General features: G+C 42.1%; 2 protein-coding genes across 6 annotated transcripts in view; one reads left to right on the top strand and one right to left on the bottom strand.

Moving 5' to 3' along the window:
• LOC308090007 (calpain-5-like) overlaps positions 1–13,927 on the top strand; it is a 36,719-nt gene extending 22,792 nt beyond the window's left edge. For all 5 annotated transcript variants that reach the window (XM_080435033.1, XM_080435030.1, XM_080435031.1 and 2 more), the window contains exons 9-13: positions 1,880–2,002; positions 8,109–8,311; positions 8,426–8,544; positions 10,965–11,101; positions 11,599–13,927. In XM_080435033.1, coding sequence (XP_080291159.1) covers positions 1,880–2,002; positions 8,109–8,311; positions 8,426–8,544; positions 10,965–11,101; positions 11,599–11,781 — 765 coding nt within the window. In that variant the 3' untranslated portion in view covers positions 11,782–13,927. The remainder of the gene's footprint in view (positions 1–1,879; positions 2,003–8,108; positions 8,312–8,425; positions 8,545–10,964; positions 11,102–11,598) is intronic.
• A 499-nt stretch (positions 13,928–14,426) lies between these two features.
• The window catches only part of LOC308090008 (serine/threonine-protein kinase PAK 3-like), an 87,296-nt gene continuing 84,900 nt past the window's right edge, over positions 14,427–16,822 (bottom strand). Inside the window, 1 exon segment of the mRNA XM_080435035.1 lies at positions 14,427–16,717. The gene's annotated coding sequence lies outside the window, so the exon portion shown is untranslated.

Genomic DNA, 16,822 nt, shown 5'->3' with positions numbered 1-16,822 from the left:
AAAATCTTCAGTGTTAATTTAACTCCGACAGCGTACAAATGGAACGCAACGGGCTATTAAGGTGATCAATTGAGTTGATTAAAAAAAAACATTATTTACCATTATTGTTTGATGTGCCTAAAACCTATTCTCACCAGGTAGTCAGAATGTGTTATTCTATGCTTGTGTTATTCTAATTAGCAGCCTATTATAAGCAACATAAAAGCAACGGTGGTTTTCCCTGTCTGGTGCCAGACAGGTGCCAGCCTTAGAAAACGGTTAAGTGATCGTGTACCCAAAAAGCCCTGCTGCCCTGCTGGCACCATCAGTGACCTCACCCATGGCTGCAGCTCATTAAGAGGCAGCTTGCTACAGGGGGAGAGATGGTCACCTGTTCTCCTTGTAATTATAGCTAATCAGTGGCTATTTGGATAGAAAACCAGTGAGGACCGGAGTCGGGAACCACTAATTCTAGCAGAATCACCAGGTGCATCTCAAGTGTTAAAACCTGCAAAGCTGATGCTACACTGTAACGTATTTGAAACGTGGGAAGTGAATGGGAAACGCACGTCACTGAGAGCAGCGTGCCGTGCAATTAAGCTTGTTTCCTGGCAGCCGTGCTGACATGAAATAGTAGGGTAAACACAAGTGTTAGCAATCATGCTACTAATGAAGGTTCCATTCCATTCAGGTCAGAGTCAGGGTTGCTGCTGTTGTACATGTTGGCTCCCTGTTAAGACTCTGCTACACTAAAATATAATCTAGCATATCTAGTAGCATTGTTAACACCCGTGCATTTCATGTCAATATGGTTGCTGTGAAAAAGGTCTATTTATCCATCACTGTGAGCGACATCCATTCCTGATATGACTAGCTCCTGTGAGGAGCACTGCTGGTTCTCAGCCTGTGGGTCGGGACCCCAGGGGGGTCCCCACATGATTTTTTTTGGGGTCCCCAGATGATTGTGAAGTGACAATTTAAGGACTTTAAAGACCTAGTTAATACCTAAAAAAAATTACGAAAGAAAATAAAAAGACCATTACTGCAACAAAAGTAATCAACAAACTATACTATAAAACATTGGCCAAATTGTCAAATAATATAAGAAAGTGGTAAAACAATGGTAAACAATATTTGTCTGTTGAACGGAGTCAAACAAAATGGGGGGTCCCCAGTTCAAATACGATTATTTTGGGGGGTCGCGGCTTGAATATGTTAGGAACCACTGGTGTAGAGTGTCAGAAAAGGTGACGAGTAGGACCCAAGAGCACAGAAAAGTTCAACTTAAAGTATAAAGTATTTATTAAAAATAAACAGAGCAAATTCCCCAACAGGACACATAAATTGCTGTAGCTCTTTCAGAAGACATTAGGCCACAACAAAGTCACTTTGCCATAGAAGGATTACAGACTAACTAAATACACAGAGGGGTATAATTAGACAGAGAGCTAACTAGACGCAGGTGAAATAAAAAATACAGCTCGAAAAAGTGCTCCTCGGAGCACAGGACTCCGCCAGGTCAGGTAGGTTATAGTGGGCAATGTTAAAAATTCGCCAATGAGGATGGACTATGAAAAATCGGAGAGATAGAGATAATGTGTACCGATTTGCGTGTTGTTTAGCAAATATTGGCCTCCTGGTGACTAACAGCATAACAAGACTAATACAGATCATACTGAACAACAGAACATCTAAAATAATCTAAAACCTAAAACAAGTCAACAAGACTAAACCAAACGGGGAGCAAGAACAGAAGTAAAAGTCCCAAAACTGAGGAAAAAAGTCCAAGGGCTGAGTATCGGGCCATGACATATAGCATAGAGGACATCCGCAAATGGTGTATTAATACAATCCAATTCAGCTCTAAAGCACATTGTGTTGGCCCCTCTTTGTGTTCCAGTACCTGTTTGACGTGACGAAGGACGTGGATGAGGTCCTGATCTCCTTACAACAGAGAGACATGAAGATCCACAGACAGATTGGCCAAGGAGAAAACCTCACCGTTGGCTTTTGTGTTTTAAAGGTAATGAATTATGCTTTTACCATGATAGAGCCACTCTGCTACATAATCTACTAGATAAGTAAAGTTTCATGGGGGGTTTTCGAGGCAGAAATTGTTCAGCCATTGTTCAGTGGCTTGGAATGAGCTCTGCAGCACCCGGTTTTGTGTGATGGCAGCAATAATGTGGGCTTGCTAACTTTGCTTCACATACTATATCTGCTGAGAGGCACACAAAGATTCACGAGCAGTTTCTCAATACCAAGGACATAAAGAACGGCCTTGCGTCCCTGTAAAGAGCGTCCACGCCAAGTTAACTTGGAGAGAATTAATGTTCTCTCATGTTTGCTCGAGCTTGCAGCTGGTTGGTTCAAACTGCATTTTTGGGATATTTGGCAAGTCACCTCTCACTGTAACTTCAGTAAATTGGGAAGATCAAGTTCATATCCTGGTAAATTTTGGTCTGTTCTTGGCTACGTGCCAAGCTTTGACTTGGGACAGTTCATGGGTAGTGACTGATGACATTTCACAGGTTCATGGGAACACAAGACATGTACAGACAAGAACAGATATTGAAATGAATCATGAGTTAGTATGCTACGCCCACCAGTCCTTGCCCTGTAACCAACCTTTCTACAAAGTTTCATGATGTTTCACATCTTTTAACGACAAACCATGTCCATGTCCACCAGAGACCCCCTTTTTCCCAATCAGTGTGAACATTGAATCAGTTATTCCTTGTCCCATGACCACCAAACATTCCACAAAGTTTCTTACACATCTGATCCAAACGTTTGGAGATATCCTGCAAAAAAACACCATTAATTTCATCAACCTCTTCAGTTACAAAACCAGGGCAGCATTACAACACAGAGAGATGTTATGAAACCTGAAATGAAAGGAGCCAGTGGTGGGGATTGATGATGAAGGGTCTGAGCACAGGAATGGCTGTTCCTCTGAGCTATGGGGCGTCAGTCCAAGGTTCACAGGAATGGCTGTTCCTCTGAGCTATGGGGCGTCAGAGCACAGGAATGGCTGTTCCTCTGAGCTATGGGGCGTCAGTCCAAGGTTCCTTTATTTTTGGGGGTTGAAGCCGTGTCTTTCTTTACACTGCATGTTTGGCTCCTCGTCGTTTTAAAAGAATTTGGCCCATGTTTCACTTCTGCTCATTTCTTGAACAAACAGCGTTTGACCAGTCGTAGGGTTGTTTATAACGATCACGCAGACGTTACATAATAGGATCATAATCGGGAAGAAAAAGGACCGTTTCAACACCACGTCTAATCGTGAATGATTAAAAACATGGAGCACATACTGTACGTCGGCCAACGTCGCTTTGAGTTGGAATACGAAGCCTGACTTTGAGTGGAAATGACTCACTCAACTCATGCCTGTAATTTCACTTTCCATATTTCATTTCATTGCGGCGGTGCTGTGTAGTATATAGCCCTTTAAATCACTGCATGTGACAAAGCCAGACCTCGCAATTTCAAGTGGTCTGGATGTACGTGATGGGAGACCTGGCTAAATTCACACACACACACACACCCCAGACAGTCTTATCAGCGCTGTCTGCACGCGCTGACAGAGGCACCGCCAAGTCAAGTAAGATGAGATGACCACAGGGACCCGAGCCATGTGTCAATAAAGGCAGGTGGCATGAGAGGGCATGCGTGTGGCCGGTGTGGGAAAAAGTATTGTTGCTGTTGGGCAGAAACCTCTTATCTCCATAATGTTCACTTTTTACGTTGTTGTTTTTTTTGTAAATTAATGCCCTACTTTGTCATACTACAGTGTCACGCAAAAGCAGGACAAATAGCAGATCTACAAGCTCAAAACACGTCGCAATGCGACGTGTTTTGAGCTTGTAGATCTGTCAATGAAACATCAACTGATGCGCAAACTTGGGCACATCATCAGTGTTGTTACCAGTGGTGGAAAAAGTACTCAAATTCTTTACTTAAGTAAAAGTATCAATACTGCAATATAGAAATACTCTGTTACAAGTAAAAGTCCAGAATTCAAAATGTACTTGATTAAAAGTACAAAAGTATTGGCATCAAAATGTACTAAAAGTACCAAAAGTAAAAGTACAAAAATGTTTGAAAATAGCAGATCTACAAGCTCACAACGCGTCGCATTGTAGATCGGCTATTTTCAAATAACCTATGTTTAAAATAGGGCTAAAGTGGTAATGTATGTTTCATAATGTAATCATTTATATCTGAAAAGCAACTAGTTACTAAAGTTTTCAAATAATTGTAGTGGACTAAAAGTACAACATTTGCCTCTGAGATGTAGTGGAGTAGAAGTAAAGGTACTCAAGTAAAGTACAAATACCTCAAAATTGTACTTAAGTACAGTACTTAAGTAAAAGTACTTAGTTACTTTCCACCACTGGTTGTTACTTGGAGTCACTGGGTGTTTCGGGTCTTGCAACAGACACCCTCCTCCAGGCGACCGGACCGAGGCTGATCAGACCACGGCCTGTGTCCAAGTGGCATGCTACAGTACTGCCCCCACTGTCTCTTGGGGGGTAGTGAGAGACAGTGCTAATTAGGGGTTTAGGGTTAGCCTGGCTCTATAGCCAGACCGACAACGCGGATCCACTCACACATGGCATATGTGAGTGGAAAACTATTTTTTTATTTGAATCCTGAAAAGTTACAGCTTTGGACATATGAGGTTTCCAGCCGACAGCAGCGATATTGAAATAACCACACTGAGTTTGCCTCCTTAAATCTAAAATAGGTTTCCTTACATTACATAGAATAGAAGGCGCCCCACATTCAGCTCCTCTGCTAGATTAACACTTGAACAAAATGACCATCCTTGCCATGTTTGATTATGGTGACGTCATCTACAGCTCAAGGGCTCGCACGGGCACACACCATGCACTCTATATTCCTTGTTAAAATAATCTCATCCTCATTGAGTCACAAAATGAAACTGTGTCGCAACAATTACTCATTGTGTTATCTCTCCACTGAGCAAAACACTCCCTTATTTACTGTCCAACTACTATAGACACCAGAGGTGTCAGGTGAGGCCAAGTGTGGAATATGTTGATTCAATACCAATGGTGGTTGACATTAAAGGACACACAAGTGTGAAGCTACATACATAGAATACTTCCACAGTATTCTATGTATGTTTACACAGAGGAAGGCGTTTGAAAACATCTTATTCCACATTTATTCATTTCTTTTTTTTTTCTAGACTTTTTATCCCACGATTTTGTAACCCATTTTTTCACCCAGTGCTAATTGCCAAAGCTGTAATCCTGGGTGCTACTCTCCCTCTGCCAGCCTGGGGAGAGCCCCAAACTGAGCTCCATAATTGTCTAATTGTCCATAGATTAGTAGAAAATACTATTTTTTTTGCGTTGGGGCACTAAGTTAAAAGGCTGTCTTTGCAAATTCATATCGTTCTCGTGGGAACCATGAAAATTGTAAATGGTAAATGGTGCATTTATATAGCGCTTTTATCCAAAGCGCTTTACATTGATTGTGCCATTAACCCATTCACACACACATTCATACACCAATGGCGGAGGAAACCATGCAAGGCACCAACCTGCTCATCGGGAGCAATTAGGGGTTCAGCGTCTTGCTCAAGGACACTTCGACACTAACTCTAGGGGAGCGCCCCAGGCCGGGATCGAACTGGGAACCTTGCAGTTTTCCAGTTCACTCTACCCGGCCACTCTAGTGACTCTGGGGAACTTAAAAGACAGTCATTTGATGGAGTCCAAAGTTCACATCCAGAGAATGATTGTGATGTTAGTTGGAAGAGTTCCAACAATGTCCTTAAAATAGACTGATACCAATGTTTATTACACCTCTCTGCCAGAGAAGACAGACCCACCTTATCATACAGGATACAATGGTGAATACCATCTGCTGTGCCACCAATAAGAATAATAAGAGTGTGTAGGGGCAGTGGTTTGGCTCAGGTCACCCCATGTTTTATGGAACTTTTACACCCACAACACCACTGAATTACATTGTTACTTTATAGCACTTTACATCATATTGTAGTAGTAAGTGTACATGTAAATCTTTCCCTCTAAGATAGCACAGTATGTCACGAGGTAAAACTTGAGAGAATAGACTATTTGTTTAGGACAGATTGAAAATAACTTTATACTTGACATTTTACCACTTGGCAACCCTATTCTGGGATGCCAAAAATAGCCGATCTACAAGCTCACAACGCGTCGCAGTGCGACGCGTTGTGAGCTTGTAGATCTGCTATTTTTGCGGTAAGAGATTTGGTGTAGATCAAAAAAGAACCCGCCGAGTACAGCAACTCAGGTCTATTTTTTAAGGACAGCGGGTCTAACATGGCACCCACTTTGAGAAACCCTGGTATTTCTATGAATCTACATCCCATATGCTGAACTACTTCAACATTCCCTTTTCCAAGAGGAAATGTTTTTTCCATTGAGGGAAGCTGGTTCCATTTCTTTTCATCACAGTTTGCTGGCAAAGATTGTTTATATGGTATTTAAATGAGCAAATTCCACATCAAGGCCGATTTCAAGATATTTATATTCAGTAACTCTCTCCGTAACAGTAAAATCCTCGGTGTTAATTGAACTATCGGGTGTCATACTGATACCCAAGACTCTCTACACTGTGGGTGTGCACTGTTTGTCTGTAACTAAAGGTCCACTGTGGCCCCTGTCTGTGTTCCACTGAAGCCTTCCACTGTCTGGGGCCTTCAGTCCCAGTGGAAATACACACAGCAATTCAAATGTTGTGACCCATTTCCACCACAAGGTGGCAGAAGGATTCATCTGTGTCTGCACCAAACAAAACAGTGAGTCAGTAGTATTTCACTGCTGTTGACACACCAGACATTACATCTAGAAGACACCAGTGTCTGCCTGTGTAGGATGCAGATGTTATTGTTGACAAATATGAACCAATTTAACTCTGACAGTGCAACCATATGGGGAAAAAAGACAGACCATGTAGGCTATAGAGCCAAAGGTCAAGTTTGAAATCTGAAAGTACACATTAACATGAATCCAACATAATAGAAGATAATGTGTAAACAAACAAACAAAAACGTTAATTTAAGCAACACTGATGACAGTGCTGTCAAACTAGTCTATGAAGCTATCTATGAAATCTATGAAAATGTTTAATATGTAGTAGGGGGTCCCTGCTTCATCTCTCTCTCAGCAAAGGGGTCCCTGGCCTGAAAAACGTTGGAGACCCCTGCTGTAGTGTGGTTGTTCAGTAACAGTCTCTCCAGCTCTTTACATTTGCAATTGCCAATTTCAGCTAATCTGGAGAGAATACCCATTTATTAGCTTCAATTTGATAGTGTACCAGTTCCAATTTGTGTCAGCTCACTTCATTGCGTCACCACTTCCAATTTCACTTGTTTATCCCGTATCCTGACTGAGTTCTCTCCTATAAGAAAAAATGGATCCCGACCTGAAAATGCTTTTTCTGTGCTGACAAGGACACTCCTCTGTTACTGAACTACAGTAACTCTCTACATACTGTAGCAATGATTGCTATCAGAATATAGAGCTATTTAACCCTTTAAGACCGGGAACGCATCTGTGTCATTTTAAGATTTCTTTGGCTATTCAAAAATAGCAGATATACAAGCTCATATAGCACCACCGAGTGCCGCACTATGACCTTGTAGATCTGCTATTTTTGAAAATTTGTGAAAATCTTTGAATATATATATTTTTAAAGCAAACATTTTTAACTCTGTAACAACTTCTGGGGGGGTCCCTGGAACAAAATATTTTTTAGATGGGGGTCCACGGCCAAATACATTTTCAATTTTTTTTTTTGGGGATTTAGAAGACATTTGTAGAATCCCCAGAAGCAAATATTTGAGTTACAAATGTTCGCTTTAAAAAATATATATTCAAAGATTTGCACATGATTTTCACGATTTTTTTCAAAAATAGCAGATCTACAAGCTCATAGCGCCGCACTCAGTGCTGCGCTATGAGCTTGTAGATCTGCTATTTTTGAATAGCCCAAAGACATCTAAAAATGACAGAGATTTTGAATGGGTTAACAAACGCTTATCAACTTACTGCACCTTTAATCGGTTCAGGTTGTGATTTCCTCGTTCTCGTGTGGTTTTCAAGGTGGAGCTGAACAGGAAGTACCGGATGCATGACATCCTGACCCAGAAGACGGAGGAGACGTCCATGTACATCAACGCCCGCACCGTGTTCAAGAGGTGCTCGCTGCCCAAGGGCCGCTACGTCATCATCCCGAGCACCTTCCGGCCGCAGACCCTGGGAGACTTCATGCTCCGCGTGTTTACTGATGTGGACTCCGGTTGCAGGTACTTGGGTCTTTTTACTACTGCTACTACTACTACTCTAATAATAATAATAATAATAATAATAATTTGTGAGCCTCCTGATAGCTGACGTTACATATTACTCCACTCTCACAGGGAGCTAACAGATGATAAACCCAGCATAAAGTGCTGGAGCGCGTTCCTTGGTTACCCTCAGATGGTGACTCACGTCTACATCCATGCAGCCGAGGGACTGGAGAAGCAAGACAACGCAGGTGAACCACTCTATCATTTATAAACAACAGTATAGATACCTATGTGATCCATTGAACCACTTTATTTGTTCAATATTGGATCCTCTACGTCAGAGATTCTCAACATTTCTAACCACTTAAACCCTATACTTAGTTGAGTCCTACAAGTCTCTGTACTATAGATGGGTTTCCGCGCGACGTCATCACAGAGCAGAGTGCGCAATCTGCGCATGCGGGTGGTAGAACGAACCGGAAGCGCCATTCACTCTGTTGTTATTTTCGGGATTTAGATAGGCATAATGCTGCTATTTTAGGCATAATAGGCATAATGCTGCTATTATATACAAACAGATCCAACTTCGGACAAATAATTTTTATTGAGTAAAGAAGATATTACAAACTGCATCATTTAATCTACTTTAATTAAACCCGGTGAAGACCATTTCTATTATGAATGTACATTTGACTAGAGCTGCTGCGGGTAATAGCGCCCTCTACTGCTCAACCCTCCACTGCGCGCGCATCATCCTCTCATGTTTACAAACAGGAAACCCATCTATAGGCCCCCTCCTGTTTTCGCTCTACACTAAATATCTTCGCGGAAAATAGACAATCAGATATGTTGATTGATTGATTGATTATTAGACAGAAATGTATTTTTGTACAATTAATTTAAATATTAATAAGGTGGGCATAATACGCTTCGGCTTCAGCCCAAACCTTTTCGGCCAAAAGTTATCTTGTTGACAATATTCTGTATGTTCAATACAGAAGCCAGTGACATGAAGATACAAAGATACATCCAACGTTTGGAGCTGCTACAAAAGATACAAAAGCTACAAAGCTACAAAAAAGTTCAGCTGGTTTCAACCTCAGCTACAAAGATGCAAAGCTACAGATATGCTGTGTATCTTTGTATCTTTCGAATGCTATCAATGCATTGAATGGGAGATTATCACGTTTTATCAGACCATTGAATGGGCGAGTAGGCGACGAGTAGGCGATATACGGACCTACCCGCGATTTGTCAGACCATTCATTGGGCGTAATCAGGAGCTACTGACCTACTTGGAGGCGGAGCAGTCAATTATTTACGAGGTAGTTCCGACCAAGCAATCTGATTGGCTGAAATAGCTTTCTAGCCGTGCTTCAAACCAGCATCATAGCACGGGCCTAATCACATTAAATAAATCACTCCGCACTGCAGTCCGCACCTGATTAGACCATATATCGCACAGCTGTGCTGTGAAGTCACGCTGTCCCACGGTAGGAAAACAAACAGACAGTACCCACCGCCGCCACCGGAGAACAAACAGCTACGCAAAATGGACTATGTTGTTAATTTTGACTTATTTGGTGGACTTACGGTTGATCAATGGTTAGAAGAGAGCACACTAAATCGCCTAAAATCCTATAATAAAAGGAATAACTGGAAAAAAGTGTGCTTTATTTCAATGGTAACATCCATACTGTATAAATATCCTCCTGTGTTAAAGTAAAATTACTCCCATTTCGTTAACAGTCAAGTGTATGTTATACTCTATCGTACGAAGGTATCGCACGGCAAAAATAGCCGATCTACAAGTTCACAACGCATCGCCATCTTGACGCGTTGTGAGCTTGTAGATCAGTTATTTTGGCCACGTAACACGATCGTACGACGGAGCATATAGCCTACTGGAATCAGCTGTGTTGATGAGACGATGACTCGGAGTGCTGCGCTGTCAGGGACTATTTTGTCTCAGTCAAACAAACTCTTCTCTTTACAGGGAAACGGATAAGCGAAATGTTTTTTATTATGAATTGCCCCACAATATGAATACATTTGGATGTATTTTGTTGGTAACTGTTGTATAATCGCAATATTACACTCGAGGGTGTGCTTTACCTTACATTATTAGCACTTCTGTGATCGCGGCGGAACTCGGCTGACGCCTCGTTCCTGACCGCATCACAGGCGTGCTAATAATGACGGTAAAGCACACCCTCTCGTGTAATATTGCTTAATTCTGTGCCTATCGGTACATAACTCCAACGGCGCTGAGTAGGCTCAGGCGAACGTCACAGTTCCAGTTCGCCTGAGACTGCGCGCCTCCGTCATGGTCCGAAACCAAAACCGAAACTGAACTATTTAAGTCATCTCCGTTGGTAGGTCAGTATGTCTTGATAACACCCAATGAATGGTCTGATAAATCGCGGGTAGGTCAGTATGTCGCCTACTTCGCCCATACAATGGTTTAATAAAAGGTGATAGTGTCCCATTCAATGCATTGATAGCATCCGAATCAGGTGGGGTCAGTGTGTACGCAGCATGAGAGTGTACAAAATGGAACCAAAAGGACCCGTAACATTTTGTTCACTCTCAGAGTTATAGGGGGTCCTTGAAATTGAAAGAGTTTCAGAACCACAGCTCTTACATCCCTTCCATGTGTCCTGTGCAGGTGCGGACCCCTATGTGATCATCTACTGTGAGGGGAAGTCGGTGCGCTCCACCATCTTTCCAGACACTCTGGAGCCAGAGTTTGCAACCAGAGCCATCTTCTACAGGAAGAAGCCCCGCAAGCCCATCACCGTAGAGGTAAGACGACCACGCACCTCCTCTTCCTCCTATGGAGGAGCATCATGTATCCTCACTGACCGGCAGAAACCTTGTACATACATAACCGAAACTTTTCAGGAAATGGAAAAAAATAAAAAATCTGTGTTCCAATCGATGCAGTGTAGCTATTAATTAGTCACAAGCTTTTCATCAGTAAAATGTTTATAAAAACCCACAGAAAGACGTAACCATGGACATTTTCAAGCATCTAAATCATTTTTCAAATATACCAAAAAGTGCAGATCTACAAGCCCACGTGTTATGAGCTTGTAGATCAGCCATTCTCGCTACTTTCGCAAGACACTGTCATACGGCAAAGTAAAAAACAGGGCATTCGTTTATGAAAACAATTCTAAAAAAGATGGAGAAAAAAAGATGGTGTGCCCGACAGCAACGATGTATAAACCCTCAGTTGTTCTCGACTCCGCCCGCTAACTCTCTGTTTTTGTTTCCCCGGGCCGTCCTCCCATAATAAGGTGTGGAACAGCAACGCGGTGAAGGACCAGTTCATGGGCCAGGTGGTGCTGCCGGGCACGGTGAAGGACACCACGGACCCCCAGAGGCTCAAGCTGAGGAAGAGGGGCCAGCGGATGGCCGAGGAGATGCCCGGCACCATCAGCCTGAGGATCGTCACCTCCACGCAGCTCACCGCCATGTGAGCTGCGTGGGGGTCCCCAGATGACAGTGAAGTGACAATTTAAGGACTTTTAATACATTTTTGATACCAAAAAAAGAAAGATAAGAAAAGAAAAAAGACCATTACTGCATCAAAAGAAATCAACAAACTGTACAATAAAACTGGTCAGACATTGGCCAAATTGTCAAATAATATAAGAGGCAAAACATTTGGCGTTGTGAGCTTGTAGAGAGCTTGTATCTATTTTCCACAAAATGTATGTAATGCCTCAACTCCTACAATTCCAAGTGCTTGTCAGGGTGGGGGGGTCCCCAGTTCAAATATGATTCTTTTGGGGGGTCGCGGCCTGAAGCTCAACGACTGCACAGTTGATGTGGGTACACGGCTACAAAGCTGAAGTTACTATGTTGCTATTGGCTGTGCAGTTGATGAGTTGAAATAGATGAAACACGCAGCTGTAGAGATTATGTGATGAGGCCAAGGAAAACTAGCAGAAGATTATAAGATATAGAAAAAAAAAGCAGCTGCACACTCGTAACTCTACAATACAATAATTTACTAAGACAAAACAAAATCAATCAGCTGATAAAATTCTGTATTGTTAATGTCTTAAAGGACCACTTGTTAAAGCTGCACTATGTAACTTTCCTCTTCTACCCCGGATTTTAACCTAGTTTCCAGCCGCAAGTGCTGCATTTTCTACCATTGAGCTAATAGAGCCTGCCTGTTGCTCAGGGGATAAATTGAATCTTGACCTTCAGGTCAAAATTCATGTCTGAGACAAAACACCAATTGTGTTATATTGTGTTAACATACACTACCATGCAGATTGGACAAAATTACATTTTATTCATTGAACTAAGTGACATAGTGCCGCTATAAGTGGTCAGAGATGGGTGTGCTATATATACTTCATTGTATATTATCTGTAATGACCCACATCTATCTGTAATGGCCCAAAATAGGGAAGCTACAGTAGGTTTATGGTGGTTAGTAAATTATTCCACTGGAGCAACAAGTTTGCGGCTATTTTTAAACCACCTGGCCTCATGAACCACAGGAGGAATTTTGGAGTGGGGGGAAAAAGTGCATTCCTTGCATCCATGAGATATGACAAAGAAGATGTATTAATGTTTCGTGCTAAATGTACTGAATTGGTTGTACTGTGACTGCAGAGGTATAGCAGAGGGGATACGTATGTATGATATATGACCAAAGGGGGACTTACAGTATGTTATGGAATACGTAACTATCTGCTGGGATTTGACATACTGTACTGTGCTGTGCAACATCTTATTGTGTTGACATCTTACACGACTCGGTACTGTAGTATAATTCCGTATAAGGCTACTTTGCCACTATGCGATATCTTGTACTACAACACTAGGTGTACTGCGGTGACATTTGGTGACACCATTACAAAGAAAGTGCCTGTATCACTCCCAAAAAGAGCTGAGGAATGAATTAATTGTGTTTTCATGTTTTGTTCCTCTTTGTAGTTGCAGGAGCCCCAGTTAGCTTTCCAACTAATTAATTATGTAAAGGACATGCCACAACTTCTACATCTATCTACAGTTTAGAGTGAATACAAGAACGCTCGCCACAAAACACGCTTGCCCCGGGTCAAATCCGGCGACCTCGGAACGGTCGCCACCAGGTATTCCTAAACGTAAACCTCAGTAAAACTATGCCTAAACCTATTCCTAACCTTAACCTCAGTAAAACGAATACAAGAACCGCTGGGGGCGAGCGGTCCGCAAAGAAAATGGAGGCTAGTGTGTCTTGGGATGAGCGTTCCGTTACCTATAGTTACTTAAACCAGGTTTTATCGCAGCTTGTCACCAATGAGCAATTGTATGAGCAAACTCTTCAGATTAAGAGCAGATTAGCGGTGACTATTTTTTTACGTCCGTTTCTGTTACATGTAATCATTTTTGTATTACTTACTGTATAAACAAACTTTCCGTACAGCTTCTTGTGAAGATATATGTCGTTTATCATTAATTATGCACAAGCACATTTCCATACAACTGCTGTTGGGTGATGTTGTGTTCCATTCCAGTATTATGACAATTACACAATGTTGTGTTTGCTAAATATTTGTATTATTTTTTTTTTGGTCATTTCTGTAATGATTTTTTTTTAAATATCACAGACATTTATTTACATTCTTGTGTGATTTTTCTCAGTTTTTTTTCTTTTTTACCTGGTATCCTCATATTGAATGCTTAGACCTTTACTGGTTTTCAAAGTTGGATCCGGGGGGGGGGGGCAAAATGGGTTAATATAGCTTCAAAATCAGCTTAAGCTATATAGGCTATTTGAAAATAGCAGATCTACAAGCTCAGATCGCGTCATGATGTGGCGCGTTCTGAGCTTGTAGATCTGCTATTTTCAAAACAATGTTGAAAGAATTGTGACAGATTTGGAATATCTTTGAAACATTTTAACACCACAAATCTTTGCACAAAATATTTATCAGATGGAGGGTCCGCGTACAAATACATATTAATGTGGGGGGGTCCTTGACAAAGTTTGAGAATCACTAGTAGCTTTAGACCACGGAACACATAGAAGACAGAGAGAATGACAAGGCAAAGAAATCAAATGGACCCCGTAGGTCATGGCAGCCCACATGACGATGGGACACCAAAGTCTGAGAGTTTCTTTATCTTTGTTTTTTTTTATTATTTCAGTCCAGTTCCCAAACTGCAATATTTTTGTTTGTTTTACACTCAAGACACAGCCATGCACAATTCAAAGATTCAAAAAGTCTATTGCTTCAACCACAATTAAAAATAGTTTATCCAAAACCTCAATGATTCCCCGTCACTCATGTTGTCCTTTTTCAAAGATGGAGGAGGTGGGGGGAGGTGGGCGGAAGAGGGGGGGGTCTGCTGAGGTATGCCGGATGGATCAGCAGTTTTTCTTTTTACAAACCTAGACAATAATAATAAGAGTAATAATAATAATTGATAATAATAATTTAAAAAGAAATATTTTTTTGTCTTTGTTCCATTCTCTTGATACATTAATTAATTAATAGAGGAATTCTCTCTTTTTTTTCACGCCACATGTACAGCTTTTACACATTCAGAAGATAAGGAATGTACAGGAGGAAGAGCCTCCACGACGGTCTGTCTCTCTGTCCCACAATTCATCTTTGTGCTCATTGTTCAAGACCTGTACATGAGAGTGGCGGAGCTTGGTGAGGCGGGGCAGGGGGGCATGGGCGTGGGCGGGGCAGGTCAGGGTGGGGGGTAAAGGCTGAAGAGGCCAAAATGGACGAGGATAAGTGTCCCTCGCTCGCAGACCACCCTCGCTTACTTAAGCCTGATTCATGTTTTGTCGGACGAAGGTCGCGTGCTGGAAATGGCCGATTTTTAAGCTCCACAAGGCGTCATGTCCGTTAGTCTCTCGCAGGCTGTCAGCTCACAGTTTTCAAATGCTTCTGTAGCAGTGTGGCTCACAACATCAGCCTGATGGCGTGAAAGTCTAATATCTCCCCCACGCCATAAGAAATTCCCTTTGGCTCAGTGGTTAAGATGTTGGCTTTCCGCGCGGGAGACCCGGGTTCGAATTCCGGGCATTACACTTCCGCCATACGGAAGCTGATGTCTGTCTGCTTCCCACCCCTTCCCACCCCACCGTTTCATTTTGTCAGTCGCGTAAATTTACTCCTACTGTAAGTCAAAGTTAGTCAAAGCATATCTAGGCTTGCTGCTTGCTTAGCAGAAATGGAAATTCTAAAATATATTTTAAAATATATTCTTGGTGAACAGAAATGACGAACAGACGACAGCTTCTGTTCGTGACTTTCAGGAGGTGTAGTTTACAGATTACTGTATAGCGTGGAACACTCGTCTGCATGGCTTGAGAGACTTCACGTTCCGGGACGCATTGTTGAGCTTGTAAATCGTCTATTTCCCGGCGACAGATCATAAATTAGGCATTACTCACTCACACACACACACACACACACACTGACTGCACATACGTTGAGTTACAGTGTACAGTGGTAGCACAGACTGTGTGGGCCTGCACACAGAGCGTTGCTGCCATATCTGTCCAGTCAACGCCCAACAGAGAGAGAGGGGGGGGGGGGGGCAGAGTGTCAAGAGTGCTTGGTTCCTTTTTCTTCAGGGGGGGTTGTTTTTGTTTGGGTGGCGGGGGGTATCCTCCCCCCGCACCCCAGGGTGCAAAACATTTATAGATACATACCATATAGCGACCTGAATAGTCATTTTTAAGTTACATAATTGTTTTAAAAAAATGAAAGAAAAAAAGAACAAAAAAAAAAGGTCATATTTACATAACATACATACATTATTCTAACATTCTTAAACTATTGGAGGATGAAATACAATGTGTTTTTTTGTTTGTTTGTTTTTTTCATGCACAAGCATCCTGCAGTGTGTTTAAGTCACTCCTGAACAAAGGTTTGCACAGTGGAGTTTTAACAAGATGTTTTTTTTTAAAGCAGCTACCCTGCACCTCAGGCCACAAGGGGGCGCCGTAAAAGGTCCGGCAGTTCAGTGCAGATTGAGGTAGCCCCCCCTCCCTCCCTCCCCCCCAACGCTCCCAAACAAAAACAAACACACACACACACGCACACGTATATACACCGGCGGTTCCAAAACCTTTCCTGGATCAGGGCCCATTTGAAGATCCCTGGAACAAAATATTTTGAAGGGGGGGGGGGGAGGGTCCGCAGATAAATACATATTATTTTGGGGGTCCTTGACATTAGTTTGAGAAGATTTGCACAAATGTTCACACATTTATTTATTTTTTAATAGCAGATCTACAAGCTCGTAACGTGGCACTCGGTGCTGCGCCATGAGCTTGTAGATCTGCTATTTTTGAATAGCCCAAAGTATAAAATAATGGTTATAGCTATAAAAAGAAAAAATGACACAGTATGCGTTCCCGGATTGAATGGGTTAACCCATTAAGACCTGGAACTGTGTCATTTTTTTATTTGAGCTAAAAAGCATTATTTGACACTTTGGGCTATTCAAAAATAGCAGATCTACAAGCTCATAGCGCGGCACCGAGTGCCG

Source organism: Gymnoscopelus braueri, assembly GCF_963280865.1.
Source record: "Gymnoscopelus braueri genome assembly, chromosome: 8".
In the NCBI taxonomy this organism is placed as follows: Eukaryota; Metazoa; Chordata; class Actinopteri; order Myctophiformes; family Myctophidae; genus Gymnoscopelus; species Gymnoscopelus braueri.
This window is presented reverse-complemented; position numbering and strand designations above follow the sequence as displayed.